Source organism: Schistocerca serialis, chromosome 3 (genome assembly GCF_023864345.2).
Source record: "Schistocerca serialis cubense isolate TAMUIC-IGC-003099 chromosome 3, iqSchSeri2.2, whole genome shotgun sequence".
Taxonomy (NCBI): domain Eukaryota; kingdom Metazoa; phylum Arthropoda; class Insecta; order Orthoptera; family Acrididae; genus Schistocerca; species Schistocerca serialis.
The window spans coordinates 844,952,349-844,969,534 of NC_064640.1; the positions used below are offsets into that span (position 1 = coordinate 844,952,349).

Genomic DNA, 17,186 nt, shown 5'->3' on the forward strand with positions numbered 1-17,186 from the left:
TTCATCACTGATGCTTTAATTGACATTTAATGGTAAGTGTGACATATCTGTGATATGATTCTTTCAATGCAACATTTCTTTTAAAAGGCTTACTGCGCAGGTACGTCACACAGGAATGAATAATCGAAATGCACACATTTCACCACAGGGGTCGTTCACAATTGCTTGCAAAAGTCGATAGTCGAAAGCTCACTAGTGACGCCATCACCGTAAAAAGTTGTGTGAAGTTGCATCCACAATGCCACTGGACACATTATTTTCTACAGTATTTCACATCTGTTTCCAACTCTGTTTCTGTCCAGACTGACAGTACACATTTCTTAGTGTATTCGCATAGTCTGCAATGCTATTTGTTGTATTGTTTTCGTATTGTCTGCCACGTCATGTCTAGAGATGAGGAAACTATTATACGTGCTGCTGCAATATTAATACTTCAAGGTTCACGCAAACAAAATGAAAGACGTCATTGTCAAGCATCTCTCAATGTTTTGTAGTTTTACAGAATAAGGTTGTGTTTATCAAAGAATTTCTTATTTGGTTACAAAACTACAATATTATTTTGATAGTAAGTTTGTTTAGTAGTTTATAGTGGTTAATAATATTAGATTAGTTGTTGCATGAAATGGATTTGCACATACAGTTGTTGTCTTGGATGAGTGAAAACATACTGTAGAATAGCTGGTAGGAAAAAACTTGCTACATATAGGAACTGAATATGGAAGACAGCTTTAGTTTCTGTAATTTCACTTGGATATCACCTAACAATTTTGAATTTCAGATAAATATGGTCTCACCATTTCTTAAAAAAAAGGAAAAAAAGATGTAAATTTCAGGAAAACAATTACAACCATACATGCTGTTAGTCTTAGGCTTTTGTCAACGGGAAATTCATTCCAGAGTCTCGAGTACTTATTCCACATTTCGAAGCAGGCTGCAACAAACAACCCTATTTTCTTTTCTATACAGCCTCTCTCAGTATTCTACCAAATACAGCAGCAGTTTTCTGTAGTGTGCCTTGTTTTATGGCTGTTCTTGTACTGCCTGCTACATATATTCCACAAACAGCCGTCAGCCTGGTACAATGATAACAACTGGACAGTCTGCTACCTCGTCCACTGCACAATTAATACAGCAACAGAAAACAAAGTATCTAACAACACAACAGACACTACAAACAATAATCCTTCATCGAGGCCTCACAATGTGCGTAATCCGCTTGGGCTACCTCCATATGGTGTATTTCAGATAAAGCTAATTCCAACTGTGAACTATTTGCAGAATGTGCAGTACTATAAAACTTTGTTTTTATGGATTGATTTTTTTTATATGTAATCATTATATGCATTTAAAAAGGTGGATCCTATTTAAAAAAAAATTAGTTCACACCATTTTCATTAATTAAAGTACTACTTCGCTGGGCACTGGATAGTAATTTTAAGCAAAAGTTATACGCTTTTTTTACCAACTGCAGTGCCATCTAGGATTAAATTAATATGGTTACCTTGGGACATATGTTAAGAGCAGTAAGTCAGAAGGGGAAAAACCTGCAGCATTACAGAGTACTTTGGGTAGAAAAGGCATTAAAAATGTACACAACAAACGATATAGCAATTTATTAATATTCATCACATAAACTGAAATCTCAATCCCCAGTATCTTAAAAGAAAGATTCTATATCTAAAATAACTTCAACAGTAAAATTTCAACCAAATTAAAATTTTTAACAAAGATATGTTTCCTTATGAGCAATAACTGATACGATATGAGTGGTTTATTAAATTTTGTACTGAAAGAGCACACAATATTTCTCATTTAGGGGAAATTTATTAGTTAAAGATACCTTCAAGACATGGCAACAAAAGCAAGCCATTTCTCTCTGGGTACAAAATGATTCATTAAAGAAAACTGGCAGTGATTTTTATACACCATTACATCAAAATGAAAGAAATACTGTATAGTGTTGATATACTCAGACCTGAGATTATCATCAATTTTACGTAATGTGAACTAATTTTTCAAGATAAAGTATGTCCACATGATACCTCTTTTCTCATGTTCCAGTGCAGAATGCATGGTAACAAAGGCCCACAAGACAAAATTTACCGAATGCATGCAATTAATGCATATGCAATACAGCACAGCACACACATGTTCTTTTAATGCTTTTGCCATTGTAAGATTTCTGTGTTTTGCTTCAGAAAGTTAAATATGTAAATTCTCGAGGCAAGATAAAGTTATATGTAATGCAATTTCTACAGAGATTGAGGCTGGCAATAATATTTTGTTACTTGGAAACTGATTTTTCATATCCAAGTTTAAGCCACCAACTTCTGGTCCGAAAACAAAACATTTATGCTGTCATTGCTGAAACTGAGAAAAACACATTAGAGGCCCATACAAGGTTCATACGGTTGCATTTGCTTGTAAACTTCTGGAAATTACTCTAAAATTGTAAAAAATTCTGTTATTTCATAAACTATTAGCATCACACCAATTAAAAATGAAATTCAATGTCACTGTAATGCATCCTTCATGTCAAAGATTTTATTCAGAAAGAAAACTTACACGAGCTTCCTCTGTTTCTTCTTCTTCTTCTTTTTCTTCTACAGCCTCATTAGACCACTTCAGTTAAGCATTTTCTGATCATCATCTACAATATGTTTTCTTTCCTAATTGCCCGGTAGCTACTCATTGGTTATGATCTTTTTTCAACATTACTCATATTTAAGTGCCCTTTTTATTCTATCATTTGTCTATTTCTGGTTTGAACCCTATTCTTATGTCTTTCAGTTACTTTAAATTTTCTGTTTTATTTTGCAAATCATACAGAGTTAGTTCTAGCACTTTGATTTTTCTTATCCATCCTACTTGTTACGTCATGTTCTAAATTTTCTCTATAAATTTTCTTGGTCATCTGTTTTGTTCTGTCCTAATTTTGTGAAAAAAAAAATTTCCTTTTCTTCCACACAATATGTGTAATGGGTTCTAGTTTGCTGTACACCATTCCATTTGGCACTACTTCCAATTATTAATCTTTTTGATATTTCTCATTTATGCATGTTCTAGCTATACTTCTCTCTACTTTTTAGGATTTTGTCGAGTCTATTTTTTTATTTTTTTAGTGAGTTTCAAGAGAGTTTCATTCCGCATGCCACCTCTGGTTGAACCACCATCTTGTTATGTTCCAATTTAGTTTTGATTGATATGCATTGTTTATTGTATAAAGACCACGTTAATTTTTGAGTTTTTATCATTTTATTAATTCACTCTTGCCATGCAAGTTTCTCGTCTGAGTTGTATGTTATAATTTCTCCTAGATATTTAAACTGTTTCACTATTTTTATTTTCATGTTATTTACTGTTATGCTGTTGATTACTAGTGCCTCTGTTACCATTATCTCAGTCTTTTCAAATTATATCTCGAGTCCTACTTTTTGTGCTGTATTCTGTAGGTCTTTTATTTAATTTCTGGCTTCGTGAATGTTGTTAGCTAAAGTGCGTGTCATTTATGATGGCGGCCGAGTTTAGGTTTGTTCTGCGCATCTGACGTCACAAAACACAGTCAGCCAATGAACAGAGAACGACATTGCCAGAGCTCGACTGCAGTGCAGAGCACGGACGAGTGTCTTCAGTTTTAGAAACGTTCAGTCATAAATAAAGTAATTGAACAAAAGCAATGTCTTGATAGCAGACTTTCTTTTATAGAAAGTTTGGAAAAAGCATTCTTTATGCCAATCGCTTCATATTCCATTAATTAATTAAACCTCCTAATTCAGGCCATAGCAAGGAAAGGTGTTTGTATCATTCTCACTAACCGCCTTTTCACAATAAAGAACAGCGGTAATTGTTTATTTCCAATTGTACTTCGATGAAACGTGAGTAATTCATAGTCATACCAACAGTGTTTGTCGGTATTTTGCGTGATATTAAAAACATCCTCCGGGAGATGCATTGAATGACGAGCTGCCTTAGCGTAATCGTTAACATGTATGGCTGCTAACCGAAAGGTTCTGCGTTCAAACCTTGTTCGGTGCTTAATATTTTCTTTATTCAAAAACAATATTGAAGTGTCTTACTTCATGAATTTTATTCATTTGAATGTAATTTTTTGAAATTTCTAGTGGCAACTAAAATCGACCATATGGAAAGTATACGCTATGGACTTTTACCTCTGCAAACTCTTCAAAATTTCGTGCAATGGTTTACTACATCTAATGCTGCACAATACTGCATTGAACATCGAAACAAAATTAAGTAATTTATGGGGGGAAGGTATCAGTCAAGAAGGTGTGTAAAAATTAAGTTTTTGGGACAAATAGTTTTTATGAAGTCGAATGATAAAGTGTGTCAAAGCAGTCGAAACACCATGTGTCTGCACAGGCGAGCAATGCAGTGATGACAAAATCGCGCACATCGTGGAATGCGAGGAGCACGTCTCTGTAGCAGCGAAAGGGTTAATGCGGCCGTGGTGGCTTTACTTCATAAACTGCGCGCTCCCCCCTAAACGAAAGTCTGCGAACTATACTATGGCGCTGCTTCTCTTGGCGCGTACAACTGGCAACGCAGCAATCTCCCGCGTCTGGGTGGGCATGCACGAACCGCCAAGATAAAATAATTGAACTATAGTAACACTAAGTCATCTGTGTAATCCATGCAATTTAAATTTATTTGATCTTTCTTGGTTCCAGTTATTATGCTTTTAGGATTTTCCTTTTACCATGCCCTCATCACTCACTCCACAGCACGATTGAAGAATAACAGTGATAAACCACCTACATGTCTTAAACCTGTTTCAGTCATAAAAGACTCAGATATTTCTCCTCTGAACTTTACTTTACATCTAGTGTTTTTCAGATTTAATTTATCATTTTTATTAATTTGGGCTGGAGGCCGAAATTCCTTCCTATCTTTAACACTGGAGATCTGCAGATACTATCATAAGCTAAGTCTACAAAGGTTATGACTTCTTGTTTTTATCTTAGTGCATAACAAATTTCAAAGTGATTATATGTTCTGGGCAGATTATACACAGCCTAAATCCTCTGTGGTATTCTCCTAGTTCCAGATCAAGATGATCTTTAGCACAATTGTACAGCACTGTCGACATGACTTTATATGTGATATCCAAAAGGGAAATTCCTCTATGGTTGTCTGGATTTGATTTGCTACTTTTTGTGTAATGAATGGCTCACAGTTGTAGTCCAATGTTCTGGTAGTTGTTCTTTGCTCCTCATTCTCACTATGCAATGGTGTAATGACATCTTCAGTGGTTCTGCTGCATATTTCCAAAGTCCCACAATGTTCAATCTTCTCCACTTGCTTTGTAGTTTTTGATCTATTTCAAAGCTTTGTAGACTTCATGGACTGTGGGTGAGTTTACATTTTCCACTGGTGTTTTAATATAAGTACCTGTTTCTTTGCAGTTGTTCAGGGGATCTTCACAATTTAGTAATTTACTAAATGTTTCTGCTACAATAACTGTATTTTTTCTATTGCTATGGGCCACATTCTTATTTTTATCTTTTAACATTAATATTGGAGAATATATCTTTGTAACTGTATACTAAATATTTTGTAGTTGTCTGTTAAATATTCTGTAGTGATCTCTTGAGTTTGTTTCCTCACTATTAGCTCCTATTACTAGAAGTATACCTTTTTGATATTGGCATTTATCCCTTCTTATTATTTTTTGGGTTATGTTTCTTTGTTTTGTGAGTTCCACATGTGATTCTTCTGTTTTACGACTCAGATATCTTAATCAAGTTTGTTGTCTATCTACCACTGTTTTACACACTCATTGTTCCAACACTGTTGCTTTTTCCTTGGATTTATTGGAGCTACTTGTTCAACTCTTTGTTTTATCGTGCAATGATGTGATCCAGTATCTGTCCTTCTCAGAACTTTCACATTGTAGGTTTCCCTGTGGTAATTTTTATCCATACAGAACAGACCCAGTTGCTATTCTCGTTTTTTCCAGTCTGGAGCTTATATGGTCTTCTCTTGAAGTATGGTGACTTTGAGATCACGTTATGTTTCTCTGTTTATTAAATTTTATAATTTTCCAGGCTACTCATTTGTCTGATCACATGTTATTAAGTGATAATCTTCTGAATTGGATGGATGGATGAATGAATGAATAGACTGATATCATTGGTTCCTTAATCCTATGTGTGTCAAGATAAGAATAATTCCCAGAGACAAACTACACAAAAGACCTATCCCAACGGACTCAACTGCATCTGAGAATCAAGAAAGTCATCAGATAGAAGCAAGCAGAAGTGTGTGTGTGTTGAAGGGGGGGGGGGGGGGGAGGGGGGGGGGAGAAGAGATAAAAGTGTGAAGATAGGAGAGTTGCTACAACGGAACCAGAAAGCAGCTGCAGGAACCCAGGGCACATTATGTGCCTGGAGACACACACACTACATCCGATATGTGCTTCCATAACCTCCATTATCACAAGAAACCTAGCTACAAGGACAGATAAAATATCAGGAAAGAGAACAATGATGACTAGTCTGTCAACCAATGACAGATGTAAAAGAATACAAAGAATTAAAAAGGTGGGAAGGGCATGAACCCAGGCTGGATCACCAAGGAAGGGCAGCCATTGGCGTCTCGGGTCAGAGCAGGCAACAGGGCACCCCTCCAATCCCTCAATCGGCTGATGAGGCTAATGTGCCCTACGTCACAGAGAGGAGTAAAAACCACTTTCACGGGTAAAACATAAAACCAAATCAGTTGCTTTGGCATTGTCCACTAGCACCACAGGTGATGTGTCTGCAAGTTTAAGGTTTCGCCATAAGGTTGTCAAATTAAAGCAGCTCAGCAGGATGTGGTCCACTGTGAGACAGGCACCACACTGATAGTGGGGTGGATACTTATGCGGAGATACGCAGCCGTGGGTCAGCCAAGTGTAGCCAATGCGAAGCCAACAGAGTACAGTAGATTCCCTGTGAGAAGCACAAAAGGAAGACTGCCACACGGTCATGGTCTCCTTTATCGTTCACAGTTTATTCTGAGAAACCAGGGCACATCAACCTGCATTCCAAGTCCCCAACAATTGTCGGTGCAGAGTCAACCGAATTTTAGGTTCCGGTACCTCCATCTCCAAAGTCGATATCCTGATAGCTGCCTTGGCCAACCGGTCAGCATGTTCATTCCCTGGGATCCGAATGTGACCAGGAAATCCATACAAAGACAACCGACCATCCAGTGTGGTGGAGGTCATACAGGAGATCCTGGATAGTCATAAGCAACGGGGGTCAGGGGTAGCAATGGTCAACAACCTGAGGACTACTCAAAGAGTCACTGCCAATTAAGAATGACTCGCCCGTGCGAGAATGAAGGCGGTTGATGGCTCAAGCAATGGCCATCAGTTCTGTAGTGAATACACTATATCCGTTTAGCAGGAAGTGTACTTCACTTCACATTGCATGTGTGTAGGAAAAACCAGTTTGTCTGTAGATCACAGAGCCATCAGTGTATACCACACATGCGCCTGTAAATGCATCAAGGATGTCCAGGAACAGGAACAGGCAGTGAAAAACCATAGGGTCTATTGAGTCTTTTGGTCCAAAGGAGAGGCTGGGGCAGATCTGAGGATGGGGTACACACTATGGTGCTGCATGCAGTTTCTTGTTTCTCCCTGACAAGACGCAACAGTGGGGAAAGATGGAGTTGGCCCTCTGTTTTTTTTTTTTTTTTTTTTTTTTTTTTTTTTTTTTTTTTTTTTAATGGCTCTGAGCACTATGGGACTCAACATCTGAGGTCATCAGTACCTTTGGCCTCTGTTGTGGGAGGAAAAAAGATGCAGTAGTTCGGATGCTCTGAACCGGATTTCTAGCGAAGCATGTAGTGCTCTATGAGCATCAATGTTCTCATTTTAACTGTCAATAAATGTTATGATTAGAAACATACTGAACACATGTACACACTCTAAAGAGACTGATCACACTTAGCTGTTGTTGATCAAATACAGAAAAACCCGGCTTTTACACTTTTCAAGGGACTTGCAAAAAATGGCGTAAACTGCAGGAAAATGTGAAATGTGAGAAATGACTTTTTTAAGTTTTACTGGCTGTGTATGGGGCCCCCTTTCCATTTCTGTACTTTTGTATGAGATATGTACATAAAAGGCAAAAAAATACTCATCAGGGAATGTTTATTTTTATTAAAGGTTATCTGAATTTAGTGCTACGTTTAGCAAGTGACATGACATTCACCGACAGTTTAGCACAACAAATCGCATTAAAAATAACACAAACCACACAGCCGATATGTTGATTTATGTGTTTGCAAAGCTAAAGTGATGCAGTTGGCAGTTTAAGTATTTATATTTGAAGCCTATGAAAAGTGCATGTCAAGTGTACACTGCATTAAAGATCTCTCTAAACTGCATGATTTTAAGTGTAACTTTCCTGCGAAAGTGATGTCAGCAGATGTATGCAGTACCACCCATTTATCTCGTTGTTTTCAACTTCGTATATATAGGTGTGTGAAATGTGTAAAGTGCATTAAATATGGCACTACACTACAGACCAATCTGCCACTAAAGCCTTTATTTCACACTCACTGACTTAGTCAGCTCCCAGCCAAACAGACACTTTCAAATCAATGTAGACATCAGGGTTACAATACAGATCGGCCTGTATGCACAGCCAAAATTACAGGGAAGGAAACCATACTGCACTTAAGCATTTTAAGCACACATTTACAACACGTTAATATGCCATTTATATTTATTATACTGACCTTTAATTTGGCTGGCCTATAAATACGATGTTAACAAATGGATACAGTAGTTACTACTTTTTGGCAAAAAAAATCCAAAATTGTGGGTTGTTTTAATTTTGCCTGATGTATTTTTTCAATGTGGTTTTCGAGTTCATAAACACAATGGAAAACTTTGTCATTAACATCTGCAGCTGAAATATATTTAATTGTTTCCACTGCTGCATTAACAATTGCAAATGAGGGAATCTCATTGTCTTCATTACTATCACTGTCACTGTCGCTGTCACTGTCACTGTCACTTTCTGCATTTTATTGTGAGTGAAAGTCGATAATGTCGTCAACAGAAACACTTTCCACAGTGGCAACGTCGTCGCCAATGTGTAAAAAATCGTGAACCAGATGCTGAAGCTGCAGCTTTTCCCATGACAAAGCAAGCAGTTTTTCACCATAGTCACTAACACTCACGTCTGGTACATCAGATCCATTTCCGTGGTCGGCTTCGATGAATCCTGCTACTCGGAAGCAATTGGAGATGGTGGCCGCCGTAACTTCTGTCCATGCCTTTGCACTATAATGCAAAGCATCTAAAATTGACACTTTAAAGGAGGCTGGGTCTTTCCCAACTTCCATCAAAGTTAACGCCTTCTGCACAATCGCCTTCCTATAGTGTGTTTTGAAGGCATAGATGATACCCAAATTCAAAGGCTGTAATTTGCTTGTGCAGTTTGGTGGCAGAAACTCTAATTGCACATTATGTAGTCTTATATTTCTGGGATGCACAGGGCAACAATCCACTTACAGGAGAATTTTTCTGTTGTGAGTACCCATTTTTGCATCAAGACAATGTAATTATTGCTCGAATAATTCCTGTCATCCACGCTTTTTTGTTGACAATGGAGTTCATTGGCAGTGTTTTTATGTTTTTAAAACGCCATGGTTTTTTAGATTTGCCAACCACAAACGGTTTAATTTTTTCAGAATCATCTGCATTCATGCCTAACATTACTGTCAGGTGAACTTTGCTGTGTTTACCTCCATGGCAGTTTTCGCCTTTAAAAGCAAGCATTTTATTTGGCAGTACACTGTAAAAGAGACCTGTTTCATCAATACTGAAGATCTCCTTCAGTTTATACTGTTCCAAAAGGTCTTGTAACCTGTCACTCTGCCATTCCGTAACAGATTTTATGTCCACACTGTTTTCTTCACCACATACAGTTTCGTACACTACATTGCACCACTTCTTGACTCTATCTATCCACCTGTTTGATGCCGTGAAGTCCTCGATCCCAAGTACATTGGCGACTTTCAGTGCCTTTTCACGCAACATCACACTGTTTATTGGAATATTTGATGCACGTGCTGCCTGAAACCAGTTCTTCGCAATTTCTTTCAGTGCTGCATATTTCAAATAGCTGGCATATTTCTTTTTTTTTTTTTTTTGGAATTTGGCCCACTGTTACTTACACTTTCCAAAATAGTCTCTGTTTTTCATGACAGTGTTCAATGCAGATACCTGAGTTCCCAAACTCTGTTCTAATGCAACATGTGTTCCACGGTGAGCATCAACTATTTCCAGAGTTTTGACCTTTTCTTCCATAGAAAGGTTTTTCCTGTCTCTTTTGGCAGAACCGGCGTTTTCCATCCTAAATTGTGACAGAAAACAACAATGTGAAAGAAACAACTAACCACAGACTTCAATCACTTCACACAAGGCTACGAACACGCTACCCGGTGCACACAAACAAAGTAACAAACGCAAACTCTTTGCATGGCAGTTGTCGAGAGTAGCTGTGTCAACTGAAATCGACTCACTTCGGTTGTAGGAACAGGCTTGTCGCATTGCCAACCTTAGATAGCAAACAACACTGTACAATGCGTATACAAACCATAAAGGAAACTACCGTATTTAGCAAGTTACAAATACTGGAAAATGGATATCCTCTGTATGTGATCATTATCACAGAGTGAAGTTAACGCCGAAACAATACGGATACAATAACGCAACGGTACTACTTATTGTAGCACACAGTACTGACAGATAAAGTTGGTATTGTCTCGAAACGAATGAATGTTCCTCAGAAGCTGCGCATTCTTCCGTCTTCTATCAAAACAGTTACTCCCATCAGCCACAACGCCAAGTTGTGGTTGGCAGTGCAGGATACAAATTACGTTTTTTGTGACTTAAGAATTGCTGAGTGAAACACTCTGGTGTCAAGAAAGTTAAATGTATAACGTATGTAAACACTACTTGAAGGCAAACGCTATACCTGCATCATTTTATGTCAATCACGCCAGTTGTTTTCCTCCACGAACATTGTTTCATAAAATGTAAATCAGGGGAAAATTACTGATATGTTAACATGAAACTGGGTGCGAATTAACATTGTGAACATAGGAAATTTGAAGGGAGCAATAAAAAATGTGGGAAAATGTTAATTCCGGGAATGTAAAAGCAGGTTATACTGTAGTACAAGAGGCTCCTGGCAAGGACAGAAAGCTATGTGATTTGACCCACGTCTTCCATTTTCTACTAAAGATTGTTGAAAGCACCAAGTACATTCACAAAATTTAATAGTTAGGTGGATCAATCTTACTTAGAAAGAAGTTCGGCCTATCTAAAAGTTCAGAATTTTGCTGTCTCTCATGTTAGTGACACTTTACCCTGTACAACAATCACTCAGTTCTGTGCTTGTACACCACAATTAATCCCTGAATAAACCAACAAACAGTGGCTGTTTTAATGAAAACAGCATATCACAACACCAATGTCAAAATGTATTAGTAATGGGAAAAATTCTTGCAACTGAAGAATTTTCTCTCTAAGTAGCCTCTGCCAGACACCAAGTACATTCATTATATATAGTATACTATTTTCTGTACTGCAGTCTGCACCAAAAATAACATAGCACACAACAGAAGCAGCAGTGACCAAAAATAAATTATTAGTCTACAATATTATGGACATTAGGTATTCAAATTCATTTATTTGTAGTAGAGCTGTTCTATATACTAGAGTGATCCCTTTTCACAATCATCACTACTGAACAATCAGTACTGAGATAATATGCTATGTATTCATTGATATAAACAGAATAACATGTTGCATAAACACATTCCATCTAACTATGAAGTCTGATTAGCAAAGACAAACTACACTTTGCTCAACAAATAAAATTCTGGTCATGGTTTGCCACATTTGCTAAAAGTGATGTTTTCATCATGTATGTAGATACTCTGCAAATGACACTTACGTGCCTGGTAGAGGGTTCCTTGAAGCACCTTCACAATAATTTTATATTATTCCACTCTCGAACACTGCGTGGAAAGGCCGTACGAGCTCTGATTTCCCTTATTTTATTATAATGATCATTTCTCCCTATCTAGGTTAGCATTAACAAAATATTTTTGCATTTGGGGGGGAAGTTGACGATTGAAATTTCATGAGAAGATCCCGCTATAGCGAGAAACATCTTTGTTTTATTGATGTCCGTCCCACATCCTGTATCACATCCATGACACTTTTTCCCATATTTCTCAATTATACAAACCCTGCTGCCCTTATTTGAACTTTCTCAATATACTTCATTAAACCTGTCTGGTAATAATCCCACACTGTGCAGCAATGCTCCAAAAGAGGACAGAAAAGCATAGTGTAGGCAGTCTCTCTAGTAGGTCTGTTGCATCTTCAAAATGTTGTGCCAATAAATAATAGTCTTTGGTTCACCTTCACCACAACATTTTCTGTGTTTTCTTTCCAGTTTAAGTTATTCATAACTGTGATTCATACATATTTGGTTGAATTTCCAGCCTAGATTTGATTCATTTATTGTGTAACCAAAGTTTAATGGATTCCTTTTAGCACTCATGTGGATGACCTAACATTTTTCATTATTTAGGGTCAATTGCCAAGTTTCGCACAATACCAGTATCTTTTCTAAATTGTTTCGCATCTTTTGTTAATTTTACTAGATGATAAATGACAGCATTATCTTTAAACAACATAAAATGGCTGCTCAAAATGTCCCCTAAATCATTTATATACATAATGAAAAGCACAGGGCTATACCACTATCTTGGAGAATGACAGAAATCACTTCTGTTTTACTCAATGACTATCCGTCAATTACTATGAACTGTGACCTATCTGACAGGAAATCATGAATCCAGTCGCACAAGCAAAATCCCTTGTCAATAGCAGTCAACACTTCATGTGAATAGAGTTAGTTGTGTTTCACAATAACGATGTTTTCTAATTCCATGTTGGCTGCGTGTCAATAGACCATTCTCTCTGAGGTAATTCCTAATGTTCGAACATAATATATGCTCCAAAAATCCCGCTACATATTGATGTTAATGACATGGGCCTGTAATTTAGTGGGTTATTCCTCCTGCCTTTCTAGAATATTGGTATGCCTGTGGAACTTTCCAGTCTGTGGTTAGGAATCTTTCACCGAGCGAGTGGTTGTATATGATTGTTAAGTATGGGGCTATGTATCAGCATACTCTGAAAGGAACCTAACTGGCATACAGTCTGGATCAGAAGACTTGCTTTTATTAAGTTGCTTCACTACTTTTAGTTTATTTACTTTTAAGTTACTCATGTTGACAACTGTTCTTGATTCCAATTCTGGACTATTTACTTCGTCTTCTTTGGTGAAGGAATTTTGGAGGGCTGTGTTTAGTAACCCTACTTTAGCAGCACTGTCATTGACAGTATTTCCACTGTTATCGCACAGAGAAGGCACTGATTGTGTTATATGTAATTAAATACATACTGGAAAGATGGATAATATGCAAAAAGAAATTGTAAACACCTTCTTTAAAGCTACAACTAACCCACATCCTGATGCCAGAAGCTTACTCCCAGAAAAATGACATGTGTTGATGCCACCTTCATGACCATCAATGGACTGTAAAAGCTTCACTTCATTTTTATCTCTTTCTGCTTGTCTCATAAGTTCTTCCTCATCCAGTAACCCATGCTGAAACAATTTAAACAGTTATAAGCACACAGGTTCTGCTACTGTAAGATTTTCCTATTGGTATTTAGGTTGTACTCGTAATAATGAACAGAACAACTGCTTGATGTTATACTACTAGACATACAATTTTCATCACCAAAACAGGTGAATAAAAGGACAACTACATTTTTCACAAATTAATTGGTTATAAATATGCAAAAATGATATATTTATTACATATTGTGTGTAGAGAGTACAGGAGAATGAAGAGAATTATTCAGCATCAGTTTTTTTTTAATTCTTTCAGCTCAATGCACAAAAAAAGGCTAAAAGAGATAGCTTAATTAAAATGGCTTGTGGGATGCCAACTGAGTAACTTGACAGAATATTTTGATATTTATATTGTTTAATTGTAAGTACTTAAGAAATGAATTTAGAGGGGGCAACAACAGAAAAAGTAACTTGCCAAATGTAATATTCTTTTTAACGTTCTGTATGCTGTAGTTGGTCAGCATAAGGCACATTTGTTTCTATGACAGCAATGTTCATTTCTTTTTAGTGGTTGGTTATAAGAACAGGAAACAATTTCATTAAAGTCATTTCTAATTTTACTAGAAAATAATACTTAGATTTAATGGTTTCTTTAAATGTTCCACTAAAGAGTACTAACTAGGTTAATTCTTATACTTTGGAGTCGTGATGCATGATGCTTCTTTCTGCAGTTGTTGGGCATGTATGTCTTCCCAATGAGGATGATCTCAATGAAACACAAGGTGGAACTGTAATGATGTGTGCAGTTTGCACTAGAGCAGTACATCCCATGACTAAACCATACTAGTAGCACCCACCGCCCACCACTCGCTTCACACACACATGGGGAAGCATGCAACCAGTAATTTCCTCACTAGGTACCATGCACTTTCATTCGGTATCACATAGTGCTCACTCGGTGAATGTGGGGCAACAGGTGTATGGCCCTGCCACACCACTACAAAATACAGCCTCTGTACAGCTTTGTCACAATGTAGTTGCACTAATGGGCCTTGCAAGCATTACTACATTTAGAATTAGAATTTTTTTTAGCAGTCAGTTTTCTATGTAGAAAATGAATGTTGTATACCTAAGATTCATCAGTTATTACCACAGCAACGAAGTATGACTATTTATAACAAAATGTAATGTTTTAATCAAATGCTGAATATTGCTGAAGATCACTGATTTAGCTGTGGAAATCTAAATTTGCGTGAATAAAAGCTGATGAAATAATGCTCGAACACAGACTCCGGCTAAAATCACGCCGACATTGAGACCATTTTGGACAGAACAAATGAAACAGATTTATATTGAAGAGTGTGACAACTGATTACAATTTTCTGCTTTTTTTTATAACTAAGAAAATGACTTCAGTCTAGCTAAACTGCAGGCTCACATGAGTAAACTGAGCAAATTAACTACCAGAACTCATTACAGTTTATAATATTAACTGCAACGACCACAAAGAGGAAGGATGCATAAGGTGTAGTGATAAGCAGAGATGGACATTATTTGAATAAATTTGTATGTTGATAATTATTCCAGTACATATCATTCAAATAAATTTACCTGAAAATAAATTATTTGTAACTTAAATAACAAATAACATAGAATACTACGGCATTTTCTTTATTTATTTCTTGTACACAGTTCTATGATTAGTATCTGTTCCCTTGGTTCAGTGCAGTTTCTATCTGATAAAAAACTTATTAATAGTTTGTCCAGAAATATGGCTCAGTGGGTAAAGTTCCAGACAACAAAACTAAAGGTATGGAGTTCAGTCACTTGTTGCAGCTACAATTTCCTCTTTTACATACCGCTTGTTCCAGCTCTAATAATTACAAGCCAAGTTGCACCCTGTTTAAGAGTTCATGTCGAAATGTAGGTTCCCTTTTAAATGACTATGTAAGTCGCTTCAGAGGTGGCAGGAAGTTAGGGGCACACTACCGTGCCTAGCAAAACACTGCAGTGCTCAAACCAACCTTTGATTTCAGCACCATTTTACTTGATTTATAGTGTAACAACTGGAACTTAAAAATACTTATAGGCAAATGGCTCTTAGCACTTACACCACCGATGCAGCCCCAGTCAACTGTCTCTGCACCTGCCAGTACCTTCCCCCCCTCCTCCTGCTAACATGTGCAAGTATACCACATAAGTAGCCAAAGATGAGAAGCCAGCTGACAAAAACTCTTAATTTGCTATATCTTCCTTAGATTGCTAACACTACTGAAAATGGATGTCTCATTGATATAATTACACCATCTATGTTCATAGTGCGATAAAATGAACCAAGCAAAAACTCAGTGGCTGCTAAACACTAATTTCCTAAGATGTTTCTGGAATGATGCTGAATGACTAAAGTCATTCGAAACTATTTTATGATTAATTACAAATAAGCTTTCTTTTAGAAGACGGAATAGTTTTTCAATGCGACACACGGCTATGCAGCTACAGAGAGCTTCAAGATTGAAAAATTCCAGAAGAGACAATGTGTTTGGGAACAGTGAAGAGTAGCACAGCACACTGGCAACTATATCTATCAAGAAAGTGTCAAGAGATGATTGGAAGACTTTTTCTGTCTTTCTACCCCAATTGGAATATGATTTAAAAATAAATAGTTTACCTGTTTTGCTGGCCACAACCGAGGAAGGCTTACAACAAACTGCAGACACATAATAACCGAAGAAATGTTAAAAGAAATGATATCATGAGTTTCAAATGATCTTCTGTCATACAAAGATGATTTTATTTTGAATGTAATCTGGGAGATGAGGGTAAAATCAAATTACTATAAATTATTTATTATTTGGAGGGAGGCGGGGGAGGAGGGGTTACTGGTGTGGAATTGATGACTTCTCAGTCTTTGCTGAAGATGATTGCAATTTGAAGTCTTGTATAGTTATTCTCAAATAAAGATGGTGTTAGGTGATATAATGCACTGCTATCCTCTTTACATGTGTAGAAAGTATTACATTTAGTGTGACACAACGGCAAATCTTCGAAAATCAAATAAAGTTTCTGATGAGATGTTTGGAAAAATGTTTACTTAATGAATTACAAAGAATTGGAGGAATAAATGTCATTGGATTTCAAATTTATCAATTATTCATGAAGGTTTTTTATTCATAGGTAATGAATAAATGTTTTATTTGTGTAAATGAATAATATTTCACAGAAGTATTTTCATTTGTTATACACAAATAATGAATTATAATTTTTAATCTTTATTCCTCATTTGAATAAATGTTGTCCAAGTCTGTGAGGGAGGGAAGCAAAGTGCATCGAACATGTGCACGTTACAATTTCGCAACCTATGTGCAAGCGATTGTGAGCGCATGATATCCGCTTCACTGTGCCAAAGCATGCAATATATGCATGCCTACAGCTAAGTGTTCACTTGCTTGTGTTACTAGGTGAGGAAGCATTGGTCATCTGCAGCAACATCCGCCAAAGTTC

The 17,186-nt window shown here is 36.9% G+C and overlaps 1 protein-coding gene across 1 annotated transcript in view; it reads right to left on the bottom strand.

The window, feature by feature from the left end:
- LOC126470946 (WD repeat, SAM and U-box domain-containing protein 1-like) overlaps positions 1-17,186 on the bottom strand; it is a 222,488-nt gene that overhangs the window by 102,205 nt on the left and 103,097 nt on the right. Inside the window, exon 9 of the mRNA XM_050098996.1 lies at positions 13,570-13,715. Coding sequence (XP_049954953.1) covers positions 13,570-13,715 — 146 coding nt within the window. The remainder of the gene's footprint in view (positions 1-13,569; positions 13,716-17,186) is intronic.